General features: G+C 38.5%; 1 protein-coding gene across 5 annotated transcripts in view; it reads right to left on the reverse strand.

Moving 5' to 3' along the window:
* RBMS1 (RNA binding motif single stranded interacting protein 1) overlaps nucleotides 1-27,581 on the reverse strand; it is a 138,169-nt gene that overhangs the window by 34,451 nt on the left and 76,137 nt on the right. For all 5 annotated transcript variants that reach the window (XR_014493427.1, XR_014493428.1, XM_083370712.1 and 2 more), the window contains exons 3-4: nucleotides 8,456-8,514; nucleotides 1,477-1,568 (exon numbers count right to left, since the gene is read on the reverse strand). Coding sequence is in view for 3 of the 5 variants with exons in the window: in XM_083370712.1 (XP_083226838.1) it covers nucleotides 1,477-1,568; nucleotides 8,456-8,514 (151 nt within the window). In the remaining 2 variants the exon portion in view is untranslated. The remainder of the gene's footprint in view (nucleotides 1-1,476; nucleotides 1,569-8,455; nucleotides 8,515-27,581) is intronic.

Below are 27,581 nucleotides of genomic sequence, written 5' to 3' on the forward strand. Positions count from 1 at the left end.
ATCTACATATTATCTTTAATATACTGCATGCATCAATTTTTCTCCCCTTCCTAAAACTGGTGATGAGAAGGCTCATTGGGATTTGCAATGTACTGTAATATTTTCTCCTACCACTGTAGCCTGATCCAGAACAAGCTTCTCCTCATGCTTGTAATTTGAAGTATTAAAAAAGCTCTCTTTGAAGAAAGCTGGGCCTTATGATAGCTATGTAACACTGGAAGACTTGGTAAAGGACTAGTGAGAAATTACCTATAGCAGAGGTAGGCAACCTCGGCTCTTTTATGACTCATGGACTTCAACTCCCAGAATTCCTGAGTCAGCAATTCTGGGAGTTGAAGTCCATGAGTCATAAAAGAGCCGAGGTTGCCGACCCCTGACCTATAGACATCATTTTGAAATAGTAGCAGTGAAACTTTAAATTATGTTTATTTATTCCCAATATAAACTTAGAAGAAATTATGCTACTTCTGAACAAATAAGGCCAGCTTTGCAACAATTCTTTTCAACTTTTTGTTGAAGACAAAACAGAGAAAAGAAAAAGAAGTTTTTTTTCCCAGACAGACAACCTGCCAATTACGGTAAATAGTTTCTGAGAGAGAACATTTAATTTATTTACAGCAGTCACAGTATCAAGAACTATAGGTCCAAGGTTACAAAATCAAATCATCTCAAGTAGAACATTTCCAAGGATAATACTTTGCTCTGTAAGTAGAGGTATACATGAGACACTCAATTTACTGCACAATACTATACATTTGTCTTTGGAAGTTAGCATTGCTGAGTTCACTGAGGTCTGTTATTACCAGTCTAAATGGTTGGTTCACTTCAGAGGTCCTTCAATAAGCATGCAGAAAGTTTCCATTTTAAATTTAAAATTACAATTTAATTTATTCAGCTAGTAGTCTATGGTTTGGGCACCAGGCTACAGCCTAGGAGACTTTGAGTTCTAGTCCTGATTTAGGCATGAAAGCCATCTGGGTGACTTTGGGGCCAGTTTTATGTATATTCACTGCCTTATTTTTAAAAATAACAAAATAGGGTTAAACATTTGTACAGCAGTTCAACTCAAACACAATTTGAACTATTATCCCTAACGATGTTTTTTTATTTAAGAAATATATTGTTGTAAGGGAAAGTTTATATGGCTACAGATCAACATTTATCCATCAAGGCAATTTCTACAAATTATGGAGAATTCTGGGTATTGAACCGGACACAGCTGAAAATTGCTATGGTTTGGAACACTGCTTTAGATCAAGTTAAACAAATTAACACAGGAGCCTAATAAAATTACGTTGAAACACACCAAGTCTTAACAGCTTGCTTCCAGGTTTTATAAAGGGACAGCCTGATTGAAGACAGATGGACAATGGAATAGTGCAATGATTGCTTTAAATACAGTCTTCTCTCTTCTTTAGGTACTATTTAGGTTGTACCAATGCCACACACTGATATTTCGCTAGTACATTATCTTACCTTTGCCATCTGTGCTTGAACTCCAGTGGCCTTCAGAGCAGATACGGCTTTCTGAGCTGCAGCTGGACTATCAAAGTCCACAAAACCATAACCTAAAATTTTTAAAAAAATGTTTAATAAGAAACGTTCACTTTTCATTCTACTTAAAGGTACAGAATTGGAGGCTTATTACAATAAATGAATATTTTATTTTATTTTCTAATGATCTCATTAGAAATTACAGGAGGTTTTATTGAATGCCATTCAGCAAATGTCATGCCTGAATCGAAGATCTGAAGCTGGTTCTGCCACATCCTAGTTTTCTTAGAAGCTTATAAATAATCATGCAGGCCTTAAACTTATTTCACCTTCGTATATAGATTTTGGGGCAAGAACAGATAGAACCAAAGTACTTCTGAGTCTTCTGAATGGTGCACATATATGACCTATAAAAACATACCACTGATGGAATTCCTTCAGCATGTTTTTGAGAAATATTTTCCAGGTACCACAATGTATACCCAATATATTCTCCAGCTAGAAACTGTTATACTCAGGATTGATACAATAATGATACCCTGAGCTACTGATTATATAGTAGTGGTCTAATCTAGGGCTTTTCAACCTTTTCACCCATTGTACCACTTTTAGGATATGGCAACATCTGAGTACCCCCCCCCCCGTTGCCTAGCAAGGTGTCAAAAACTTGATGACCAAAAAAAAAAAAGGGGGGGGAAAGTGTTGTAGTCCTCGACTTACAACAGTTTGCTTAGTGACTGTTCAAAGTTACAATGGCACTGAAAAAAGTGCACCCCAAGCCACAGCCGAGCAAGACACCTGCCTGGCGGCCTGGCGGCACTCTTCCTCCTGTCCGAGGTTTTCATTGTTGTGAGCATTTCTGTTGAGGATTGGCAGTGGGGCTGGGGGGCGGTGTTTAGTTTTTATTCCCATCTGCTGGGTGGTTGCAGCAGGTTTTGGTCACTGCACATGACCCTGGGACACTGACCGTCATAAATATGAATCAGTTGCCAAGCATCTGAATGTAAATCAAAAGACCCTGACAGCCCCAAAGAAGCACCGATCAGCTGGAAAGTGGCACTGATCCTGGCGCTTCCACTGAGCCCTTACAGCCCTGCAGCTCCAGCCATCTCTTGCTCAGGCTTATGCGGTGCTGCCACCGGTTCAGCTCATTCCCCTCCCCCACTACCACTTTTCTAGGATGGTCGCGTACCACCTGCCAATGTACCACAAGTGGTACCCGTACCACTGGTTGAAAAGCCCTGGTCTAATCCCTCTGATTTCTGATAAATTTATCAGCAAATGGAAAAACTCTATCTTACATGAGCTGAATCACCGTGACTACTCTCTGGGAGCCTTACTAGCCTTAGCTTTGGTCAAACCAAAGCTAAAATAGGGTGGATAGATACAGAAAACTAGGAAGCTCAGTCCTATGGGCCAGTAGTGGTCTACCTAGATGCTTAACCCTTTAACCATAGTTAATAGTTAACCATAGTTTAGCCAGGAAATTGAGACATATTGAAATATCCAAAATTGAGACATATTGAAATATAGCCAGGAAATTGAGACATATTGAAATATCCAAAAAATAACTATGATATTAGCACAATTTAATGTTTTGCCTGCAGCTGTCTTGGGAAAGAGGCATAAGAAAATTCCTATTCATAAATGGCTTTGCATGTGGAAAGGTCATATTGAAACCACTGCCCAGTTTCTTCCATATTCTCCATTTTATCAGCCTATTTGTACATGCTATTTGATATGGTTAGTATCTAATTATTCAGGCCATCCAGATTGATTTTATTTCAGGTATTTATTGTCTCAACGAATTGCTAGTCTCTATAAAAATTGCTAAATACTATTATATTACCTGCAAACAATGAAAGGGAATAATTGCACAATTATTTTTGAGAGCAGACTAGTATTTTATATTCATGGTTTTATTACTCTATATTTTAGCTTATTTAACTGTAACTAATCATTCATAGTCTACTGTCAGCATTTTTGTTGCATTAACATAAACATTAATTTAAATCTATTAACATAAAAGATTCCTTTTAGGTTTAGTTATTTAGATTAGACTTAGGTTTAATGTTTGTAATTTTATGTTCTATTTTTTTACTGCAGTCATAGTTGTATGTGTTGTAATACATTTTATTTTGCTAGTCACTCACTAAAATAAGTTTCTTCTTCTCAGTAAGTACTGGGTCTGTCTATTGAGTTTTCTTATGAAAGCTTTTAATTAGCTTCCCATGACACCAAAATATAAGACTTCTATTTACTGTCAGTTTAATATAATCAGGTTCTGATGCTAGTTAGGAAACTAATATTAAACCAATATTATAACCAAATCTGTTTTAGTAAAAAACAAAAAATGCTTAAAGTTAAGAAGATCAAAAGGTCAAACCATGTATGTATAAGAAAGAAATAAGTATAGTGTGGATAGTGTAAGCAATTGAATATTTTCTTGGGCTTAATAAAAGTATAGTTTATTTTTATTTCTTTTTATGCTACAATTTATAAAGGCAGATTAATCATGTAAACTTTTAAAATAAAGCAAGCAGTCATGCTATAAGCCTAGTCATATGTGCTAGTTTAATACTTTGTGTTAGCAAAAGAATAACAATAATTAATTCTGGTATATTTATAACACAGAGTAATCTCAGATTTAGTTCAAGTGTGCTTATACCTTAGTCTGTGCGATGACAGAACCGGAACTGCCTATGAAATAGCTTCCTGAATCCCAATCTTACTATAAATCACTAATGTAAGTTACAACTAAATGAAAAGTTAATTTGAAAATCATGTCTTGAGATGTCTATCTGGATGCCACGGTTTATTTATTGCAGCATATTCCATTCACTACAGAATATTTATAATCACGCTTTCATTGATTACCATATGTACAGCTATTCTTCAGTCTCCATTTTTATGAGTATATACTTTCATTACTCATCCACTGAATATACTATTGACATTTCATAAGCTGAAATGGTGACATCTCCTCCTCCTCCTGAAGAAAATGGCTAAGATTTATTTGTGCTAAGTTCCTTGTTGTCCTGTTATGCACTGCAGTATCATTACAAAAAAACATGCATTTGTGTCTTCACAAAATATAGCACGAATTGGGCAAAGTTGAAGGCTGAATAGAGCTGGTCAAAATCTGAACAGGAAATTCAGTACATCTAACGAGAGATGATATCTGGACCACATGTATACTAAATTAAATGACTATCACCTCTTATATGTAGTAGTGGTACTAAGAGTATTTGGGATTTCCTGTATTCACATTTCAGAAAAGGATTTTCAGGACTCTTAAGGTAAGAATTAGGCAGCATTCAAACTGAATTAAATAAAATATTACAAGTTGGGAGAAAGAATAAGTATTGCTATTCATCAATAATATTAATTTTTCATAGGTTTAAATCCAGCCCAAGTTTAATATCTCATATAACATGTTTAATGGGCTTATAGTTCTATTGAAGTAGTAAATGTGGTAGAAATAGTTCAAAAACTTTCCAACAGTCCAAGTTTAATTTGAAATAAGTGACTGGGGAAGGGTACAAATAAAAGAATGTGTTTTAATTTTTTTTTAAAAAAATCAGATCTTTGTACAGAAATCATTTTTATTACAAAATGACCTTAAATATGAAAACTGTCAAGGTCCAAAATGTAATTTTATCAATATGTACAAAAACAGGTGACTGTACAATGACTTTATAACTAGAGCCCCTCTGATACTGCATCAAGGGATTACAGCATGGAATTTACAGTCTATAACTATGTTCGTTGTGTGAGGAAGTGAATAGTTTTTTGCTGACTAGATTTACACACCCTTTGTATTCTTGAGGGACCCTCTAGAGCAGGGGTGTCAAACTCAATTTCATTGAGGGCCGCATCAGCATTGCGGTTCCCCTCAGGGGGCCGGGTGGGTGTGGCCTACTGGGTGGGCGTGGCCAGCTCTACATCGTTCGCATCAAGGGTGCCTATGGGGGCCTGGGCAGGAGTGGGACAGATCTGAGGGTCTCTGGCAGAAGGAGGGTCTCTGGGCCAGGGCCAAGGCAGTGGGGGCCGTTCCCTCACTGTTTCCAGGATGGCTTCGCGGGCCACATGAAACCACTTCGCGGGCCGGATCCGGCCCCCGGGCCTTGTGTTTGACATGTCTGCTCTAGAGTACAGGTAGTCCTCGACTTACAACAGTTCCTTTGGTGACAATTCAAAGTTGCAATGGCACTGAAAAAAAATGGCATGACCGTTTTTCACACTTACAACCACTGCATTAAACCCATAGTCATGTGATCAAAATTCAGATGCTTGGCAACTGACTCATGTTTATAATGGTTACAGTGTCTTGAGGTCATGTGATCACTTTTTGTAACTTTCTAACAAGCAAAGTCAATGGGGGAAGCCAGATTCACTTAACAACCACGTTACTAACTTAACAAGTGCAGTGATTCACTTAACAACTGTGGCAAGAAAGGTTATAAGCTAATGCAAAATTCACTTAACAATTGTGTCACTTAGCAACAAAAATTTTGGCCTCAATTGTAGTAAGTCGAGGACTACCTGTAATATGGGAGAGGTAGGAGCTACAATGGAAAGGAAGACAAGACTATGCCACAACAACTATGACACTCCAGTGGTGGGATTCAGCCAGTTTGCACCACTTCGGCAGAACTGGTAGCTAGCTTTTGTTGGCCAGGCCCAGAACTGACTTCCGGAAGCCCACCACTGTGCCACTCCCCACATAATTTAGCAAGGAAACTGCAGTGGATCTCTAAACACTTTGCCAAGAGAAAGAACCATTCTTCCTACAAAAAAGATCAACCCTTTAGCTATATGCAATTAATTAATATTAAGTAAGAGTGCATATTTAAGTTTTTTTAAAAAAAAATATCCAGGGATTGAATTTGACTTTAATAAAGATTTGATTTGATTGATTTGTGGATTGGGTGGAACACAGTAACTTTTTCACCCAAACCTGTTACTGGCCATATATTGATTATATTAGTCTATAAAATAAACTAGTTTAGTTTTGGGGAACAGGTACTACCCTAATAATTTGCCTTGTATAGTTAATAAGTCTAAATATGCTGTTTTCAATATAGTTGAGAATTTGAAGAGGCATCTAATTCTCAGATTAGATAGGCAAAACAGAGGAAAGGTGGAATATTTGCTATATTAAGACATTTAAACAGAGAGAGTATCTTGACTATGATTATATTGTGTTGATTATGATGAGTAACAAGATTACAATTACAAAAATTAACACAAGGCTATGTGATTTCATTTCTGATGTGCAACATGAAACAAGGCACAGCTGAATAACTTCTTTTATATGGGAAATTATATTTGACAAATGTTCTGTCTTGATTCTTTCTGATTTATTATTTTCATTTTCCCCTCTAAAGCTGTGTGCAGAGAAAAAAAATATATCTCCTGCTTTTTGCAATGGTCTCCAGGCTCAGCATTTTCTGAGTTCAAAAACTCAGAACTTGGGAAGGCCAAGCAGGAGAAGAAGTATATCTCATGTAGCTCTAGAGGTCCTTTGGGACCAGAATGATCCTTAGCCCATTCAGCCCACCCTAAAAAGGACATTTAGATTAATGCAAACTTACACCTGTCAATGCTAGTTCTACCCCACTGCTCAAAATAAGATACTTTAAAAAAAACACAACAATATACCATGTGTAAACATTTAGAAAACTAGAATATGCTGTACAGTAAATTCTGGAGGGGAGAGAAACAGCAAATATGTACAACACTCTACTACGTAAGGTTCTAATGAATTTAGATATGTTGGTACAGGACTGCAGTTAATTTAAGCACCATCTTTTTACTTCTATGTACATCTTTCAACAAATGCTTCTAACATTAATTATGAATCTAGAACAAAAAATACAATATGGAAAAATACAAGTTTTAGATAAATAGGTCTCTTGAGGTTAAAATCCACTTGCATACTATGGAAAAACTGACTGGGCTGAATTTTCCTGATTAGAAAGCATTCATCTGCTTTTGGAAAGTAGGACTAAAACTCAGTATGTGACTGTTTCACATTGTATTCTACTTACTACTGATTTTGTGAGGAAGTGATCTAATCATAATCACAGTGAATTCTGAAGGTCACCAAACCAAATTAATGTACTCAGTGTCTCAGAGAAAGAAGTTTATTATTTTTCCTACCTATAATTATGCCAGTGAAAATGAAACCCTTTCACCCTCTCTCCATTATATTCCAAACGAACAGAACACAAACACAATTAGGGGACTGGAACATGCAATTAAGAACTACTTAACACTCACCCATTCTAATTAATAAAGCCAATTTACACAATGTGTAATCTTTCTGGATACTTTGTATAGTCAAATGGTACTCATCTCAGCAGGCAAGGAAAATTCATGTTCAAACTCCCCTTTCTTTTCGGAAACAGAGGCTCAATGCCACACAGTGGCACGCCTGTTAACTCTGACTGGAGTCATCATAAGCATCCATGTGAGTTTTAGTATTTTTAAAAAAATATTTATCTATTGCCCTTATAGCCCATTTTTTGCTGACTCTTGGCAGCTTTGTAAATAAAATCAGAACATATAAGAAGATAAAATAACCAGAGAATTGGTCATTACTTATTATTCAAGGAACAACATAATGCTATTAATAGAAGTACCTCTTCATATTCAACCCTAAGGCTTATTGGAATAAGAAGATTCTGATGGCCACCCTAAAACTCAGCAAGCTTGGAGCTATATGGCTCTTGGGGAGAATGTCACTCCAGAGGGGAACAACAACTGAAAAGGTTTGCCTTTGTGGACGTTGTTGGTGACATTACCTGAGAGATAAAACCCAAAGTGTATGTTGCAACTGTGGTAAGGAGAAATGGTTCAATGTAATGCAAAGCTACCATACATTAAAAAGGGGAAATAATAATAATTACAGTGATTTTAAAATCGAAGTTGAAAAAGGAATTGAGAATGAACATACCTTTGCATTTGTTTGTTGTTTTATCCAAAATAGCTTTCGTAGATACAATTTTCCCATATCTAAAATTTTAAAAACAAACCAGAAGTTAACCTACAACAAAAGACAACATTGATTGTGTTACTAGCTCTCCTAACTAGAGTAAACATTAAAGCTTTGTGCTAAATGTCTACAGAAAAATCAGTTTTATTAGACAGATCGTGAAGAGCTGGTTTACTCAGCAAATTTTTCATTAATAGAAAATTGATAAATCCTTGTTACAACTCCCTGATATTACTTAATTCTGTATCAGTATTTAATTAGTCAAACAAGTCAAATTAGTTAATACAATTCAAGTCACCACCAATGGCAGCACCGTCTGTCCGTAACATCCCATTCTAGAAAGGTCAAACCAGCTAAGAAGCAAAACAGACTCCCAGGGACAGAAGATCATAACGTTTATGATCTTTCTGTAATACAGGAAACAAGTCAAATTCTTGGAAATCATAGACATGCAATAGGTGAAACTGCTTTGGGCCTAAAATGATTTTGTCCTTAAATTTGATGCATGGCATGAAAAGACTTTTCAGGTATGATATTGCTTTGTGCTTCAAAGAACGGCTGTCTGATATGTTTTCTACCTACTAAAGAATGTGCATGTCTCACTAAAATGGGGAAACTTTTGATAAGAAAGGGGCTATTGTATTTCAAAAGATGAAGGAATATTTAGTTACTGTCTGTCACATAAAGCACCTTCAATTAAAAGCTGTTGTAATCTGAAATAAACAGGAAAAAATATAGGCAGAATACAGTAATCGCACAGATAAAATGGCTGCATTTATTTGACATAATTCCCACCTTTCCTCCAGTGACATGCCTAGGGCTCCTTCCTTGACTTTTTCAACTGCACTGCCATGCCCTACCAAACCCCAATGTGAATCCAAAGTAATTTCAACATGTGCTTTAAATATAGCAAAGTTGTTGCGTATTTCATTCTAGAAGAATTTCCCAAATAACAGGAACTGCCTTCAAGCGTGGCACAACCAGGCAGTCTTTAATGATTATTGTGGTGCTGACCAGATCTATTTTATATTAGAATAAATTGCATCTCAAGGCACACTCTGCTCGTGCTTGCAGATACTGTTGTTTGCTGAAAGATTTGTTTTCATTAGGCTATGGAAGGAAAGCTGCATTTTAGTTTTTAGGGTATAGAAGAACTTATATTTCCTCTTTGTGCCCAAATAAGCATACAGTCAAACACTATGTGAACCCCAAATATAAACTCCTCTGTGTTATACTGTGTATATAGCAGAGTTACTCAACCTTTCCTTTTTTGTAAACTGGCGGGTGTAGGAACAGGGGATGGTTCCACACGAGCAGCAGACAAGCGCAAGCATACACGCTTTTCCACTCCTTGTGCTTGTCCACCATAGTGGGCTGTGGCCCAGGGGTTGGGGACCCTTGGTATATAGGACTGAGCTGCCACAGTTAAAGGGCTGGTTATGAATTTTAAAGCCCTAAGCCAGAGGTAGGCAACCTTGGCTCTTTTATGACTCGTGGACTTCAACTCCCAGAATTCCTGAGCTAGCCATGCTGAGGGGAAAGGGTGATGTTTCCATGCTGAGCCATACTGGCTCAGGAATTCTGGGAGTTGAAGTCCACGAGTCATAAAAGAGCCAAGGTTGCCTACCTCTGCCCTAAGCAGTTTAATTGCAAATTACTTGAAGGACCTTTGGTATCTTCCTTCAGGCCTCCATTCTTAGGGCTATCCCTGCCAATAAGCGATCCCTGACATTGCTGAGAGAGAGAAGAGAGAATTTACTACAGGCCTTATAAACTGTCCAGATCAGGGGTGTCAAACTCCCGGCCCACGGGCCGGACGTGTCACCGGAAGCCACACCCACCCCACTGCTGGCGGGTTTGACATGTCTGATCCAGATGTTTTGAATTGTCCAATGTTCCAACCATTTTTTTTATAACTATGGGGAGTATTCAAGTTACTATTAAGTAAATGTAATATGCTGTGCTTGTTCATTGGTTTTATAAATTATTTTTTATTGTCTTGCCCAGTGATTCAAAGCAAAATTGAACAGCCCTCCCTCAACAGAGGGGAAGGGATACACCATCATCTATCTCCTGTTTACAACTCAGTCCCAAGAAGGATCCACACTCTTCTGCATTCTCATTCAGGTGACTCTGATGATATAGATCAGTGATGGCGAACCCTTTAGAGACCGAGTGCCCAAACTGCAACCCAAAACCCACTTATGTATCATTGGGTACCGGGTGGGCGTGGCCATTTGGGTGGGTGTGGCCCATTGGGTGGGCATGGCCCATTGGGTGTGCATGGCTGCAGTGGTAACAACAGACTGGGTGGGACTAAAAAGTTCAATCAATTCCAACTTTGCAAGAACTTTTTTTCCCCACGAGAAGTTGAAATCGATTGATTGATTGATTGATTGAACCTTTTTTTTTTGCACACGGCGGCGCAGGCCTAAAGCGAAAAGGTTTTATAAGATCCAGCTGAAGGCCTAGGACTGGGGCAATGGCGCGTGTGCCCACAGAGAGGGCTCTGCGTGCCACCTATGGCACCCGTGCCATAGGTTCGCCACCACAGATATAGATCAACTCCCAGGTGGCTTCAACCACTCTCAGAGTGCTAAGGACAGGCTGACTGCAAACAATATAAATCAGGGGTGTCAAACTCAATTTCATTGAGGGCCGCATCAGCATTGCGGTTGCCCTCAGGGGGGCGGGTGGGTGTGGCTTGGGTGGGCGTGGCCTACTGGGTGGGCGTGGCTAAAGTGCGTATGGCCTACTGGGTGGGCATGGCCAGCTCTACATCATTCGCATCAAGGGTGCCTATGGGGGCCTGGGCAGGACTGGGACAGATCTGAGGGTCTCTGGGCCAGGGCCAAGGCAGCGGGGGCCGTTCCCTCACTGTTTCCAGGATGGCTTTGCGGGCCGCATGAAACCACTTCACGGGCCTTGTGTTTGACATGTCTGATATAAATCCTTCCATTCCCCACCAGTTAGTTAGAACTCTAAGAAGGTTCTTGGATGAAAAGCAAAATGTTTTCAAAGAAAAAAAAACCAAGAAAGTCCAGTTGCCTTTTGAAAAACGCTTCTTTGGGACAACCATGAAATGTTCATTGAGACTCTCCACTGACATTTACTCTAATCTGACTTTATCAAGTTTCATACAGCTGACAAATAAGCCACTGCTAAAAAAAAATGGCAATTGATGCTACCTGCACTATCATAGCTTGTAGTAGTTCCAAGCAAACTCTTCACTGTGTTTTTATCATACAGTCTACAATTCAGGCTCTGTGATGACTCATCCCCACATACCTACCTATCTTTCTCCACCCACAGTCTTTCTCTCATGTCTGGATTAAGTCAAAGGAATTTAAGAACTGAAATAATTCTTTATTGATATTAAATGGACACTATAAGAATGTCCTTTTTAGCTCTCCTCTTTTTTTGTCATGTTTATTTTAATCATGTAGTTTCTTCTCTCACTTTTTTAACCACTACTGTATTTTTCAAGATTTCTACAGCCTCCTGGGACTAGCTGAAGGAAATGAGAAGCAGAGCTGCTTGTTATCCACATAAGCCCAAACCCCTGGATGACCTCTCTGAGTGGTTTCATGAGAAGTCCACAAAGCCTTGAGAAACCCCCTGTATAGCTTGTGCGTGTGTGTACACACACACAAATTTTTCAATATATTATTTTTTATTTACACACACACACACACACACACACACACACTACTTCCAAGGTCAGTAAAATGAAGATCTAGATTCTTGGAGGCAATATGTTGACTCTGTAAACTGCTAAGAGAGGGCTGTAAAGCACTGTGAAGCAGTATATAAGTTTAAGTGTATATGTCCGTGTATGTGTGTGTGTGTGTTATCTGCAAATATCATTTAAATCACCCCAGTAAGTCTTTGAAGGTATATCTGGTTGCCTGATCCTAAATAGAACACTTTTTTTTGCCACTTGAACAAGCTCTGCCGGAAGACAGTGTGCACTGCAGGTTGGTGAAGATACTGGATTTTTAGCACTGTTACAAATTCGTACTTATGTCTCCAAATGGATTCCTACCTATGTCTAACGATGTTTTTATTCCTTCTCATCCAACTATCTTAGTAGCTTGCAGTGTGAGGCTACCAATGAGTTTGGGCCTCCTCTTCTGACCGCTCGCTTGTGTTCTTGCAATCTGGTGGTTAGCTTCCTTCCTTTCTGTCCTGCATAGTCGAGGAGGCAATCCACACACAGGATCTGGTAGATTACATTGGAAGTATCTTCCACCTCCAAGTGATCTTTAAAATGCATAATTTGTCCTCGTATGGTAGCCTTTTCTTCTAATGCAGCTTTTCTTCTAATGCCTTCCTAATTACAACCAGTGGAAGACCCAGATTTTAAAATTATCAGGCAATGTCACCTCTATTTCTAGAAAAGGAAAGAACACAGTTCCTTCGAGGCATATATGTGAGCGATGCTGACAGAATACCGAACAGAAACTCTGCAAGCAGGTTCAAGAGAAAAGAGAAACTCTCTTCTTTCCCCATGGTGCCTAAAGCCATTCCAACTGGTTTTGCTTGCTCCTTCTAATCCTCACAGAACTTCTTTATCCATTGGAAGCAGGGCAAGTAGTCCTCGACGTAGGATAAGTCACTTAGTTACCAAAATTATGACAGATCTCCAAAAGGTACATATGACCCAGTTCTGGAATTCTGATGGATGCCCTCCCCCACAGTCACGTGACCGTACTTCAGGCACTTGGCAGTCAGCCCACATCTAACACCCTTGGCAATGACCTGTGATTAGGTGACTGTGATTTATGACATTTTTGCCTAAAACTGGCCTTTACTTCTGATTTTTGACAAATACGTCTCATAGCGATCAATGGGCTTGCTTAACAAGTGTGGATTTACTGAAGGATCATGGTGATTCATTTAACGGCCATCACAAAAAAGTTGTAAACTCAGATTGGTCACATGGTGACCCATTACACGACCATCATAACTTACACCCTTATGGTCATAAGTCAAGCACTACTTATATTCATTTTGCAGTTCGAGGATTAGTACCAATATCACAGGACAGTGAATGAGACCAGAGCAATGGAGCAATATAAAGGGAATCCGCACTTAAGCATCTTAAAGACTTTCAATTCTTCCTTCAAAAAACCTTTCATTCCACATTTATTTATTTAATAAAATATGAATTCCACAGGTTGATGTGTGTGTGTGTGTGTGTGTGTGTGTGTATCTATAATATATATATACTGCTCAAAAATAAAAGGAACAGAAAATAAGACATCCTACTATTAAATACTGTACATTGTGTTAAGTGTTCCCTTTATTTTTTGAGCAGTATATATATAAATAATATATATATAAAATAAAGTATGAATTTCTTTGTGAAGATAATTTAAAAGGAGATGTGGGTCTATTCAAGGTGCTGGTGATGACCTATAAAGCCCTAAATGGCATGGGTCCGGATTATCTTAGGGAGCACCTGCTGCCAGCGTCAACTTCCCATCGTCCTGTGCGCTCCCACAGGGAAGGCCTCCTCAGGGTCCCGCCGGTCAAGGAGTGCCGGCGGGTGATTCCCAGGGGGAGAGCATTCTTGGTGGGTACGCCTGCCCTATGGAATCAGCTGCCGGTGGAACTCCTGATCGCCCCCAACCTTCGTTCGTTTCGCTGGGACCTAAAAACCTGGCTATTTGAGCTGGCCGGCCTGGACTGAGGGGTTTTTAAGGTTTTAAATTTAATTTTAAAGTGTTGGGGCTATTAATTTAATTGTATTTTAATCTGTATATTGTATTTTTTTAATTTGCCCTGTAAACAGCCGTGTGTGTGTGTGTGTATGTATGTGTGTGTGTGTGTGTGTGTGTGTGTGTATATATATATATATATATATATATATATATATATATATGTATATATATGTATATATGTATATATATGTATGTATATATATGTATGTATATATATATATATATATGTATGTATGTGTATATATATATATATATATATATATATATATATATATATATATATATATATATATATATATATATATATATATATATAAAAATATATACACAGTCCAATCTGGATACACTGTATTTATTATTAGAAGAATCAACTGAACAAATTCACATCTGGCCGATTCTAATCTGTTATGACAGTTCCTGCATATTTATTATTTACAAATATATTTTTCTCCCCCAAATTATAAATCATTGAGAATTCCTCAGGGCATTGTATTCTTTTTTATGGTTAGTATTAATTACAATGATTTTGACAAAGCATATTTCATTATTCTCATCCACACTGTTTGGATTTGTTCCTCACTGTAATCTGCCACAATGCACTGCATCTCTTTTTTTAAAAGATGGTTTTATAAAACTGCAGGAAGATACTCAGATTAGGTTAGAGTGCATTCATGAATATTCCTATCAATATGTTTATGCAGTGCATGGAGGCATATCTCCAATGTGAATTAGGGGAATAAAATTTGGAATGCTTTCCTTTAAACACAGCGTCTACACATATTATTTGCTGAGAAGGCAAGTCTACACTGTCAATTATCAGTGTTAATTTTAGGCATGGTCTCCTTCAAGAAAAAAGTGGCTCCTGGAGATTACAGGGACACTCTCATGTCAATCTCTTGGCAACCATAAAGTAGCTTGATATTGCCTTCTTCTGGCATGGATTTTCATCTTCTCAGTCTAGCCAAGTGTTTCTCAACCTTAGTAATTTTAAGGTGTGTGGACTTCAATTTCCAGAATTCTGGCTGGGGAAATCTGGGAGTTTCCCATGCTGGTTGGGGAAATCTGGAAGTTGAAGACCACATGTCTTAACATTGCTAAGGTTGAGAAACACTGGGCTAGCCAATAGTTTTGTCTTAATATTCCTTGATGACTTACTACCCAGGCCAATTTGCTTAGTTTGTGAGCCCAGGCCAGGAAATTGTTACAGAGTTCCAATATGCTTAACACTTAAAAGAGGACAAATAATATAGACACTCATCTTTTTCACAAAGAACAAACTCCCAAGTAAGTACAGCTCATTCTGCATGCAGAACCTCTGCTATTTTCAAGTTCACAGCCTTTTTTTATTGAAAAGTTTTATCATACATTTTATCTTTAACAGTCCCCCCTACCCCTCCCCTATCCCTCCCTAACCCTCCCCCCCACTTCCCAGAGCTAAGTACAAGGTATAAAAAACAAAAAGAACAATCATAAACATCCATATGCTAACAACCATAAATTCTAAAATCTATCACTCTCTAGCTCATATAGGATAACTACTAACACTATTAATATAAAATATATAAAAAAAGAGAAAAAAAGAGAGAGAAAAAAAGGAAGACTTATTCAAATGCTACATGAAACTTTTTAGTCCCATATTTGTTCTGGATATACTCAATCCATTTTCTCCACTCCATAATATAACGTTCTTGCGAGTGATCTTTCAAATAAGCCGATATCTTTGCCATCTCTGCCAGGTCGGAAACCTTTAAAGTCCATTCTTCTATAGTCGGCAGTTCCTCCTTCTTCCAATACTGACCTATTAAGAGTCTTGCTGCCGTAATTAAATTCAGCATCAACTTAGTGTCCACAACTGTAGCATCTGTAATTATTCCCAACAAAAAAAGTTGCGGACAAAACTTTATCCTTTGCTTAAAAATCTTCTGCATATTCCACCAAATTTTTATCCAGAAAGCCTTAACCTTTTTACAAGTCCACCATATGTGAAAATATGTTGCATCTTCGTCACCGCACCTCCAGCATTTAGGCTGATAATTCGGATACATACTTGCAAGCTTTTTAGCAAGTTCACAGCCTTTTAAGTAACATCACTTAAAACTATTTTACTGAAAGTAGATCCTTTAATAATCACAGTGTTTCAGAATGTGTTCATCCTACTCAAGAAATACAAGTCAAACTAGTTTTTCTTGATTTAAATGTGAATGGGAAATCTATGGATAAGATTCATATCTCTGCTCTGTTCTTTTCGTCATAAAGATGCTAAGAAGATATAAAGCAATTTTTGGATCTTAGATCAAAATGGAAGAACAATAAGGTAATCCAGTCAGGTGTACTACAATGGCTTGTTTTATTATTATCATCCCACCCTTCTTTCTAAGAACTTTGGTGGATAAAAAGCAATACTTTATTGTAGACTTCACAATATTACGAGACAAAACTGAACCATAGCATTTCCTTCAAAGACTTCCAGCAGACAGCTCAAATGTATACATGAAACCCACATACATTCACTGTTTTATCACATACTCTGGTTAGATTATCTTATCTACTCTACTTTGTTTCGACCAACCAAATACTTAAACCAATGTCCACTGCTAAATTTAGGAGAGCACTAAACCTAGCATGTTTTAGAGCACTTCCAACAGCTGTCATTGAAAGAAAATTCAGATAAATCCCTTATTAAAATTTTGTGGTGAAGTGCAGCTGAAAATAAGACCCATTGCACTGCCATTTCTTATGAATGTGTGGATACATTTTATGTCAATTTTATTACATCTCCAGGTCAAATATACATAGACCCTATCATCTGAGAACTCAATATTTGCTTGAAGATTGCATTTCTTTCACAATTCTATAAACAGGTCGTCCAGAGCAAGACAGAATTCCAGAGGATGTAGAATATGGTAGGATACAATCAAGACAGCCCTTTTCTTGTGCTACTTTAAATGTTTTGAGCAATTGAGAGCTTGTTTTAAACTTCAAGAGAGCCAACTCAAACACACTGAGGAGTGGGGATAGGTGGTAGAAAACCAAGTATCTTAAAATCCCAAACACAAGGCCAAAGATGATTGAAGTAACTAGAAAGATATATCAAGAAATCCAAGCAGTACAACTGATTAATATAGCATCCTGATATATGTTTTTTAAACAATCCTATAAAATAGCAATCCTATAAAACAACAACAATCCTATAAAAGGGGACGCGGTGGCTCAGTGGGTTAGGACGCTGAGCTTGTCGATCAGAAGGTCGGCAGTTTGGCGGGTCGAATCCCGAGTGCCGTGTAGCAGAGTGAGCGCCTGTTACTCGTCCCAGCTTCTGCCAACCTAGCAGTTCGAAAGCACGTAAAAATGCAAGTAGAAAAATAGGGACCACTATGGTGGGAAGGTAACAGCGTTCCGTGCGCCTTTGGCATCTAGTCATGCCGGCCACATGACCACGGAGACGTCCTCGGACAAGCGCTGGCTCTTCAGCTTTGAAAAGTAGATGAGCACCGGCCCCTAGAGTTGGAAACGACTAGCACGCATGTGCAGGGGAACCTTTACCTTTACCTTTTATAAAACAGCACCACTCCTTACACACCTTTTTGGCACCAGGGACTGGTTTCGTGGAAGATAATTTTTCCATGGACCAGGGTGGCGGAGGAGGGGGCGTAATCTAGATCATACAGATGTGCAGTCTACAATAGGGTTTGCTCTCCCCACCATTCACTTCCAGCTATGCGGCCCGGTTCCTAAAAGGCCATAGACCAGTACCAGTTTGTGGCCTCTGCTGTAAAACATGCCAGATTCTCAGGCATTCCCTTTTTGCAGGCAACTGCATCCTCAACAGTTTTTGAGGACTAAGACAGAGGTACCATAGCATATGGGATTCTCCCAGATGATATCCAAAATTTTTCAAATTGCATAATTAAAAAAAATGTCCAAATTCCATGAGGTCACCAAAAATTACAAACGTCTGTCATTATCTGAAATCTCATGAAATCTGTTTATCTTCTAAGAGATTATATGTTTGTTTGTGTGTGTGTGTGTGTGTGTGTACATACATACACATACATAGATATATTGAGAAAAAGGGATAGTCATCAAATAATGGTAGCAATAATTATATTTTGAATCTGCACCAGAAACTTGCTTTACACTCCCAGACTGTAACCTGGAAACTACTAGTCTAAGCCATGATCTCAGCTGGATGTGTTCTATATATCGCTTGAGAATGTTCTACTAATATAAAGGAAAGTTATTTTTTAATGAAGGAATCAGCCCAGTTTATTATTAAGTAAATTACTTAATCTACAATCTCATCAGCATTAGGCTGATAAATTAAGTTCTACTAAAACAATATAGCTTCTAAATAGAAAGTCCTCTGTTCCAATTCTAGTGATTTCTCAAATATATGACTTCCTAGTACCCTTATTATCTATTTAATAATTTTTCTTAAACATTTTTTAAAACTAACATTTTATGAAAAGGTCATGCAAAGAATAATTCAGAAAACATATTAAATTAAAAACATGGATTTTTAAAATAACTGCATATTTGAACAGCATTAATTATTTGATCATCATTTTTAGACATGAGGTTAGAGGTTCGTGGAGTCATATAAGTAAGATTCTCTTATTCTGGCTATTGACTATTCTGCTCTGAGTAAAAATTCAAGTGAAAGGATCCTAGGCAAAAGGTTGTCTAGTCTCATTTCATGAAGAGAAACTCATCACCTTGCTGAGAATTTGATTCCATTGCCAAACTACTCTTATTATTTAGAAATGATTTCTAACATTCAATCAGAATCAGCCTCCTTCAACTTGAATCTAATATTCGGTGTCCTACACTCGAATGAGAATAGGTCTTGACATTTTTCAGGTATCTATACAATGTTGTAACAGTCTCTTTCAGTCATCTCTTTTCAACTGAATAAACATATACAGTTCCTTCTCTTTACAGACTGACTATAGACTTTTATTTTCTGATCATCCATGTCCTTCTCTAAAGCAGTTCCATGTTTCTGTAACCCTCCCCAAACTGCTCAGAACGGGATGCAATACTAGGGAGTTTGTTGGACAAGAGCCATGCTCATCTATGATAGTCAAACCTGACACTTCCTGGTTTTTGAGGCGAATCTGATGGAAGCAGAATTATTTTATTTTCCATAATTTAGAAATGCAGCATTTTTGTGGTTGTTGTAGCCATATCATGCTGCTGACTCATTCATTTTGCAATCAACTACTATTCCAAAACATTTTTTCAAAGGTGCCAGGTATCCTATTTGTGCATTTGATTTTTGTTTCTTAAGTATTTGTCTTGGTTAAATTTCATTTTGTCATAATTCAGCTATTTTTCTAACCTTTGAAGGTTATTTTGAATTTTATTTTTGTCTTACATAAGATACCCTAGCCAATTTTGGGGCATCTGAAATTTGGTAAAAATTCCATTTATTCATCCAAACCACTGATAAAAAAAATAAGAGTAGAACACAGGATTGATCCTGGTGACTTTCTATTTAATACTCTCTCAAGGTTCTTATAGGGACACGGTGGCTCAGTGGGTTAGGACACTGAGCTTGTCGATCAGAAGGTCGGCAGTTTGGAGGGTCGAATCCCAAGTGCCGCGTAACAGAGTGAGCGCCGGTTACTCGTCCCAGCTTCTGCCAACCTAGCAGTTCGAAAGCACGTAAAAATGCAAGTAGAATAATAGGGACCATTACGGTGGGAAGGTAACTGCGTTCTGTGCGCCTTTGGCATCTAGTCATGCTGGCCACTTGACCACGGAGACGTCCTCGGACAAGCACTGGCTCTTCAGCTTTGAAATGGAGATGAGCACCGGCCCCTAGAGTCGGAAACGACTAGCATGCATGTGCGGGGGAACCTTTACCTTTACCTTTTACAAGGTTCTTATAATCAATTCATTCAGAAAACAATTAATTACTGTTGCACTCTTAAATAATTTACCTTGTGAGGCAATCTACTTCTGGAAACCATCTTCCAACACCCTAAGATTACTACAGCATCTAGGACTGCCGTCCTTACGTGATACAGTCACATGATGTCACACTTTTATGATTGCATCACTTACAGATGGGAATTCTGGTCCCAATTGCAATCATAACCTGAGGACTTCCTGTAGAAAGAGTTCCTTCAAAGAAAGCGTCTATTCTTTCCAGAGCAGTGGAAGCTACTGCTATTAAAATTGGGTTACTACTTTAATAATTGTGGCATCCAACTATTTAAGTGATGGTCACCAGCTCATAGTTATGACTTGTTTTACAACATTATCAATTCACTTTTTATGCTATTCCTTATTCTTGCCTCTTGTACCTAGGCTCTTCTTCCTCCTCCTCCTTGCTCAGATAACAAATTCTTAGTCAATCTTCTCTTTGTTCTTTAGAAAGAAGTTTGCTGAGTTCATTACCCTTTCAGCTTGCTTCTATATTAACATTAACAAATAGGGACACATTTAAAAGGTAAAGGTTCCCCCATACATGCGTGCTAGTTGTTTCCAACTCTAGGGGGCAGTGCTCATCTACGTTTCAAAGCCGAAGAGCCAGCGCTTGTCCGAGGACGTCTCCGTGGTCATGTGGCCGGCATGACTAGACGCCAAAGGCGCATGGAATGCTGTTACTTTCCCACCGTAGTGGTCCCTATTTTTCTACTTGCATTTTTACATGCTTTAGAACTGCTAGGTTGGCAGAAGCTGGGACGAGTAACAGGCGCTCACTCTGTTACGCGGCACTCGGGATTCGACCCGCCAAACTGCCGACCTTTCGATCGACAGGCTCAGCGTCCTAACCCACTGAGCCACCACGTCCCTTGATAGGGACACATTTAAGTATATATAAATGTTAGTGTCTTTGTTTTTACAAAATATTTGTTTTAGGTTCTGATTTCAGTAAAAAAAAATCTGATCTTTAAAAAAATCACTGATTTTTATTTGCTTTAGTACATATCAAAAGGCCAATCAATTTTATAACATCATTTTAAGAGAGACCTTTTTTTAAAATTTAAAACTGGTAGACATTCTTAATTCCTTCTGAGCTATTGAAAAACGTATTCCTGTGGTATATGCCCTTCAATTAATAATACCCACCATCTTGTAATAAAAAAATAATAATAAATAAAATGAAAAAGAAATTCATCATTTTGGCAATAGGGAATGTATTTTAAAATGTTAAGTAACCTCTTTGATTTCCCCTAAATTTGGTCAATGTAGGTAAAACATGTATTTAAAACAATCAATGCTGAGTAAAAATAATGCTGATTAAAACATTCCTGTGAAAGTAATAATTTAAGAGATCCTTAAGAATGTCATGTGTAGTACCACTGGTAACTGCAGTTCAGTGGCATTTAAACTTTTGACCACATGTCTAGAGGCTATTCACTTACATTTTAATGCTGAAACTTCCTGGAACAATAGCTAATTGCAACTGCACACAACAGTCTAGCATTTATATTGTTTCTGGAAAACCCTGAGTTTTAAGCAACTGAAATGAAAAACACTTTTGAGTAATTTTAACTCACTCTCTTCTAAATATACTTCTGTATGCAGCATTATCTATGTCTTTCTTTGAATATGTCTGCAAGATCTTATCTTTAAAATGTGGAAGTAAGCATTATCTACAATGCCTATTATTGGTATTCTTGGATTCTTCATGTTCAAATAAAGCAAGGTTCAGCACAAGCTGAAAACTCTTGTATTTTCTGAACTTCCTAATATCCAATGGCAATTATCTGAGCTGAGGTAACTTTTATGCGGATTTGTATTTGTTTTATTTCTGCTGACTATGGATTTGCTACTTTTAAAAATTTTGTTCTTGGTTTGAAATTCAATGAACTGTCAATATGACCTTGCAGCCATCAGCTTTGGCAAAGTGCACATATTCTTCTTGGCCTTGTTCCCTGTAAAAGGAACTTAACAAACCAAGTTTCACCACATGAAAAAAGCAAATGGACACTGTCAAACTTCGGTGGATCATTGAAAATGTATATATGTGTGTATATATACACACACACATACACACACGTGTGCGTGCTTGTCCACACACAAACACACACACACATCTAGATGGTTATTCAGGCTTTTTCCTCAGAAGACTAAGAAAGGGAATTTGAAGCAATTTGCTAAAATTTCCTTTCCTGTTCTGCGTTTTCATGCATTTTTCTTTTCTCATAATATTGCCATATTATTAAATTTATTTTATCCTACTTGCCATATAACCATCTACTGTCAATTCTGTTCTATTTATACCACAGGCATGATAACATTTCAAATGTATTAAAAGTAGACTTTTAAAATAAAAAGATTTTTCTTTTCTTATTTTTTTTAGTTTATAAAACAAAGTAATGCAAAACAAGACAAGTGTTTTTAAGTATTTTGTTTTAAATATATTTCTGCAGTTTAATTTTTTTCTGTAATACGCCCAAGGAACCTAATAGTTAGATAAATGCTTTCTGTTTTCTTCCTGATGTATTCCTAATATTTTGTTTATTGGAGGATTTTTCCTTAAGAAAAATGACTGAATTGGTGCCTAGTCAGTATTTAAAAAAGGGAACCAGGGTGATATTTTTTCTTTATCCCAGAAGCACATAGCTCATTTGTCCATGTGCAGAGTTATTTGGCGCATAAAATAATTCTGTATAAAGAGTTAAGTTACAATAACAAACTTTTTTTTGAAAAAATATCTGTCATCTGATACACTTTTTAAAGATTTCCACCTGATTAAGTAACATAATATTCCTCCTTAGCAGTTAGCACTACAATCACACTTTCATTGTTCTGGTCATGTCTGCACAATAGATGTAGCATGCTAGATAAGGGCTTTTCAACTTTTTCACCCATTGTACCACTTTTAGGATATGGCAACATCCGAGTACCACCAGTCCCCTAGCAAGGTGTCAAAAACTAAGTGACCAAAAAAAAAAAAAAGGAAAAAAGTGATGTACAGGTAGTCCTCAAATTACAACAGTTTGCTTAGTGACTGTTCGAAGTTACAATGGCACTGGAAAAAGTGCCCCAGAAGCCACAGCCGAGCAAGACACCTGCCTGCCCGCCTGGCGGCACTCTTCCTCCTATCCGAGGTTTTCATTGTTGTGAGCATTTCTGTTGAGGATTGGCAGCAGGGGAGGGTTGGGGTAGTGTTTGGTTTTTATTCCCATCTGCTGGGTGGTTGCAGCAGGTTTTGGTCACTTCACATGACCCTGGGACACTGTGACCGTCATAAATATGAATCAGTTGCCACGCATCTGAATGTAAATCACAAGAGCCTGGAGATGCTGCAACATTCCAGCTGATCGGCTCTTCTTCTGGGCTCAGCAAAAGCACCGGGATCAGCACTGAGCTCTTTTACCGGTCTACTATAGAGAGCGTCCTCTCGTATGGTATTGTGGTTTGGTATGCTGGTCTGACAGCCACGGACAGAAAAGTATTACAGAGGGTGGTGAGCACAGCACAAGACATTGTGGGCTGTCCCCTGACACCACCGGGTGACATCGCCAGGGCTCGCTGCCTTGGAAGAGTGAGGAAAATTCTCAGGGATGACTCACACCCTGGACGGTATCTCGTTACTCTCCTACCATCGGGTAGGACAGGGCTTTTCAACCTTTTCACCCATTGTACCACTTTTAGGATACGGCAACATCCGAGTACCACCAGTTGCCTAGCAAGATGTTAAAAACTTGATGACCAAAAAACCCCCAAAAAACACAAAAAAGTGATGAAGTACAGATAGTCCTCGACTTACAACAGTTTGCTTAGTGACTGTTCAAAGATAAAATGGCACTGAAAAAAGTGCCCCCCAATCCACAGCCGAGCAAGACACCTGCCTGCCTGGCCAGCGGCGCTCTTCCTCCTGTCTGAGATTTTCATTGTTGTGAGCATTTCTGTTGAGGATTGGCAGCGGGGGTGGGGTGGGTGTTTGGTTTTCATTCCCCCCGTCTGCTGGGTGGTTGCAGCAGGTTTTGGTCACTTCACATGACCCTGGGACACTGTGACTGTCATAAATATGAATCAGTTGCCAAGCATCTGAATGTAAATCACAAGACTCTGGAGATCCTGCAACATTCCAGCTGATTGGCACTTCTTCTGGGCTCAGCAGAAGCACCGAGATCAGTGCCAAGCTCCAGCTGGAGCCTGGTGCTGATCCTGGTGCTTCCATTGAGCCCTGACGGCCCTGCAGCTCCAGCCATCTCTTGCTCAGGCTTGTGCGGTGCTGCCACTGGTTCAGCTCATTCCCCTCCCCCGCTACCACTTTTCTAGGATGGTCGCGTACCACCTGCCAGGTGCCAACGTACCACAGGTGGTACCAGTACCACTGGCTGAAAAGCCCTGGGGTAGGAGATATAGGAGTATAGCCAGCCGTGCCAACAGGCTGAAGAACAGCTTTTATTCATGGGCTGTTAGGCTTTTGAATGGGAAATAATTTTATAAACTTTATGCATGATTGACTTGCGAGGCCGGTGCATTGTGCAATTAACTCACATGATGTAATAAGATGGAGGGTTTGTGTCACTGTAAGTTGGGGGTGGGGGCACGAAGGGAGGCTCAGCCGATCTCAGTGTATACATGGTTGTACTTTGACAATAAAGGTTCATTCATTCATTCATTTCGCTGAGCCCTGACAACCCTGCAGCTCCAGCCATCTCTCGCTCAGGCTTGTGCAGTGCTGCCATAGGTTCAGCTCATTCCCCTCCCCCGCTACCACTTCTCTAGGATGGTCGTGTACCACCTGCCAGGTGCCAACGTACCACAGGTGGTACCCGTACCACTGGTTGAAAAGCCCTGGCCTAGATGACTCTGGAAAAGCAAAGTTCACCTGGCTAGAAAGTGACTAAAAGTGCCACCCAAAGACTTGGATTAGTCAGAGATGGAGCACATGGTTATTCCCAAATGTCACAAAATTGGCAGCATCTGCTCAGAACAGAGGACACTGGAAGAACATCTGCAAGACTTATTAATCAGGGCTAATAAGGGTGAGAGCCAATAATTTGCACCAGAGCACATTAATAAATGTATCTTGTTATTCGAGTTAGCGTCCAAGCAGCCAGAGAGGTTTGATCTAATTTATTTTTATTAGAAAGTAGGAATCAGGGATTCATGTTGCATTACAATTATTCCACAAACTACAGGTTACCTTACATTTAAGATTAGCATCTGAAGGCCTGCTTTTTGGTACTTCAGTAAAAGCTATGAAATTGGCAAATCTTTTTTTAAAAAGCCTTTTCCTTGGCTAGACCCATATCTGTAGAATATCCTCCTTACTAAAATGAGAATTTTCCCACTTTAAGTTTTTAAGGAAGCATTTGTTCCAATAAACATTCTCTTATTGTCAGTACACTCTACTGCGTTTACCTATCTTGTTTTTCTAATGATATGTGGGGTAAATAGTGTATTTAAAAATTTAGCTGTATTTGTAAATCACCTTTGTTAGGGATCTTACTTTACAAATGCTGAACACATGCCTTATTTTGGCATCCTTCTTTATAAGGGTTTCAATCAGCTTAAGTTCCTGTACTATTGTGATGCTAAATAGATGCCTTCTTGATGATAAATATTAGAGCTCTACAGCAATACAGTTTCAATGCAGAAACAGTAATCTGGAGAGTGTCTATATCTCCTTACATCAAAAGGAACCTTTCAGGGAAAAATTGCATCTTTCAGGGCATGCCAATCACCTTTCCCCCTTCCAATCTGGCCCCCTGCTCAGTCATATAAAAATCATTTTCAAATTCAAGAAGTAAGTCTACTATATCTGGGTTGCAAAAATCTTCTTGCCTCTGGGTAGGGTAGGAAACAGCGTTTTCTGTTTCCTGCTATCTAATGCTGAGATTTTTGTAGCCCCAAATATGCTAGCCTTATTCAAGTCTTTCCCTCCTCCTCCCCCCACATCTCTTTTACAAAAGTAAATTTCTTGAAGAATCTTGCAATTAATGAATAAATTATTGTAAATAAATAACAGAATGTACATGAAGTGCATAACCCAGGAGACATGATATAAAAAATGAACAGAATTTGGAAAACATGATGTTTCTGTACAAAAAGGGTCAAGAGGAAATAAATTAAGAAGGAATATCACATAAATCCTCCTCCTTCAGTCTAAAGACACTAGCTCTCTAATAAGACATGTGACGGCTGGCTAGGCCTAGTATCAGAAAATCATTCAGATGTGAAGCAATACACCAACATTTAGGCCAGACTGCAGCTTTTCCTGTCTGCTCCAAGGATCAGAAATCCTGAGTGGGGAGAAACAGGGAGGTAATTTGGCAAGGTCAGAAACTCTGGCAAAAATAATTCTGTAGGTTTATCTTTATTAAAAAAAATTTTTTTTTTGAAGATAACCTTTTCCCTCTTACCATTTTATAACATTACTGGATTGCCAAAAACCGGAGCCCCGTGTTTATGAAAGGGATAAAGAGCAACCTATCAGGACAAGGCAAAATAGATTTTAATCCCTCTTTTGAAAAGAGCATGCTCTGTGCTTGAACAACAAAAAGCTTCAGGTAAATGAAGAAATCTGCCTTACTCTAAATCAGATCATTAAATCATCCTGCTACTATTGTTTACTTTGAACAACAGAGATGATTTCCAGAGAGACCAGGGCTGGTAGATGCTGTAGTTGCAAAATACGTGCTGTGACACTGAGCTTTGTCCCACTCACATTTTCTTTTGAAGTTTAAATAGGAATGACCTCGGAATTTCTAGGTACAAAAACATCTCCCGTAATATATTCCCTATCCCTGCCAAGTTCTGATTCTCCTAGTACAAGGAAAGGGACATTCCTGTCCGTCAACTCCCTCCAATAAACCCTACCTACTGAAAGCAATGGCCAGCTTGCCTAGGAATTATGGATATTGTGGTTCAGCTCATCCAAAGATCACTAATGGGACACGACTGCCTTAGAACATAGAGAGTCATTTATTCATTGCATTTCTGTATTGCAGAAACAGCACATGTCTCGTGAGTTACAAATCAAATCAGACTCTCTTCTCCTAAACAAAAGCCATTCAAGGCCCTTTATTTTGTACGGCTTTTAAAATCACCACCTTGAATGTACTTGGAAACCTACAAGTATCCACAAATTAGCATTATACTGAAAACTGCACCCACGAGTGTTTATGGCTGCTGCATTTTGTAACTAATTGCAATTTCAGGTAGTCTTCAAGACAGCATCAGGTGGTGCACATTGGAACTATCCAACCTGGAGGAAATGTTATTTATTTATTAGATTTTTACCCCACCTTTATTACTTTGTAAGTAACTTAAAATAGCAAACATACATAATACTCCTGCCTGTTCCTATTCTCCTTGCAACAACAACCCTTTGAGGTGGGTTAGGCTGAGATAGAATGACTGGCCCAAGATTACCCAGCCAGTTT

This window comes from Vipera ursinii (assembly GCF_947247035.1).
Source record: "Vipera ursinii genome assembly, chromosome: 1".
In the NCBI taxonomy this organism is placed as follows: domain Eukaryota; kingdom Metazoa; phylum Chordata; class Lepidosauria; order Squamata; family Viperidae; genus Vipera; species Vipera ursinii.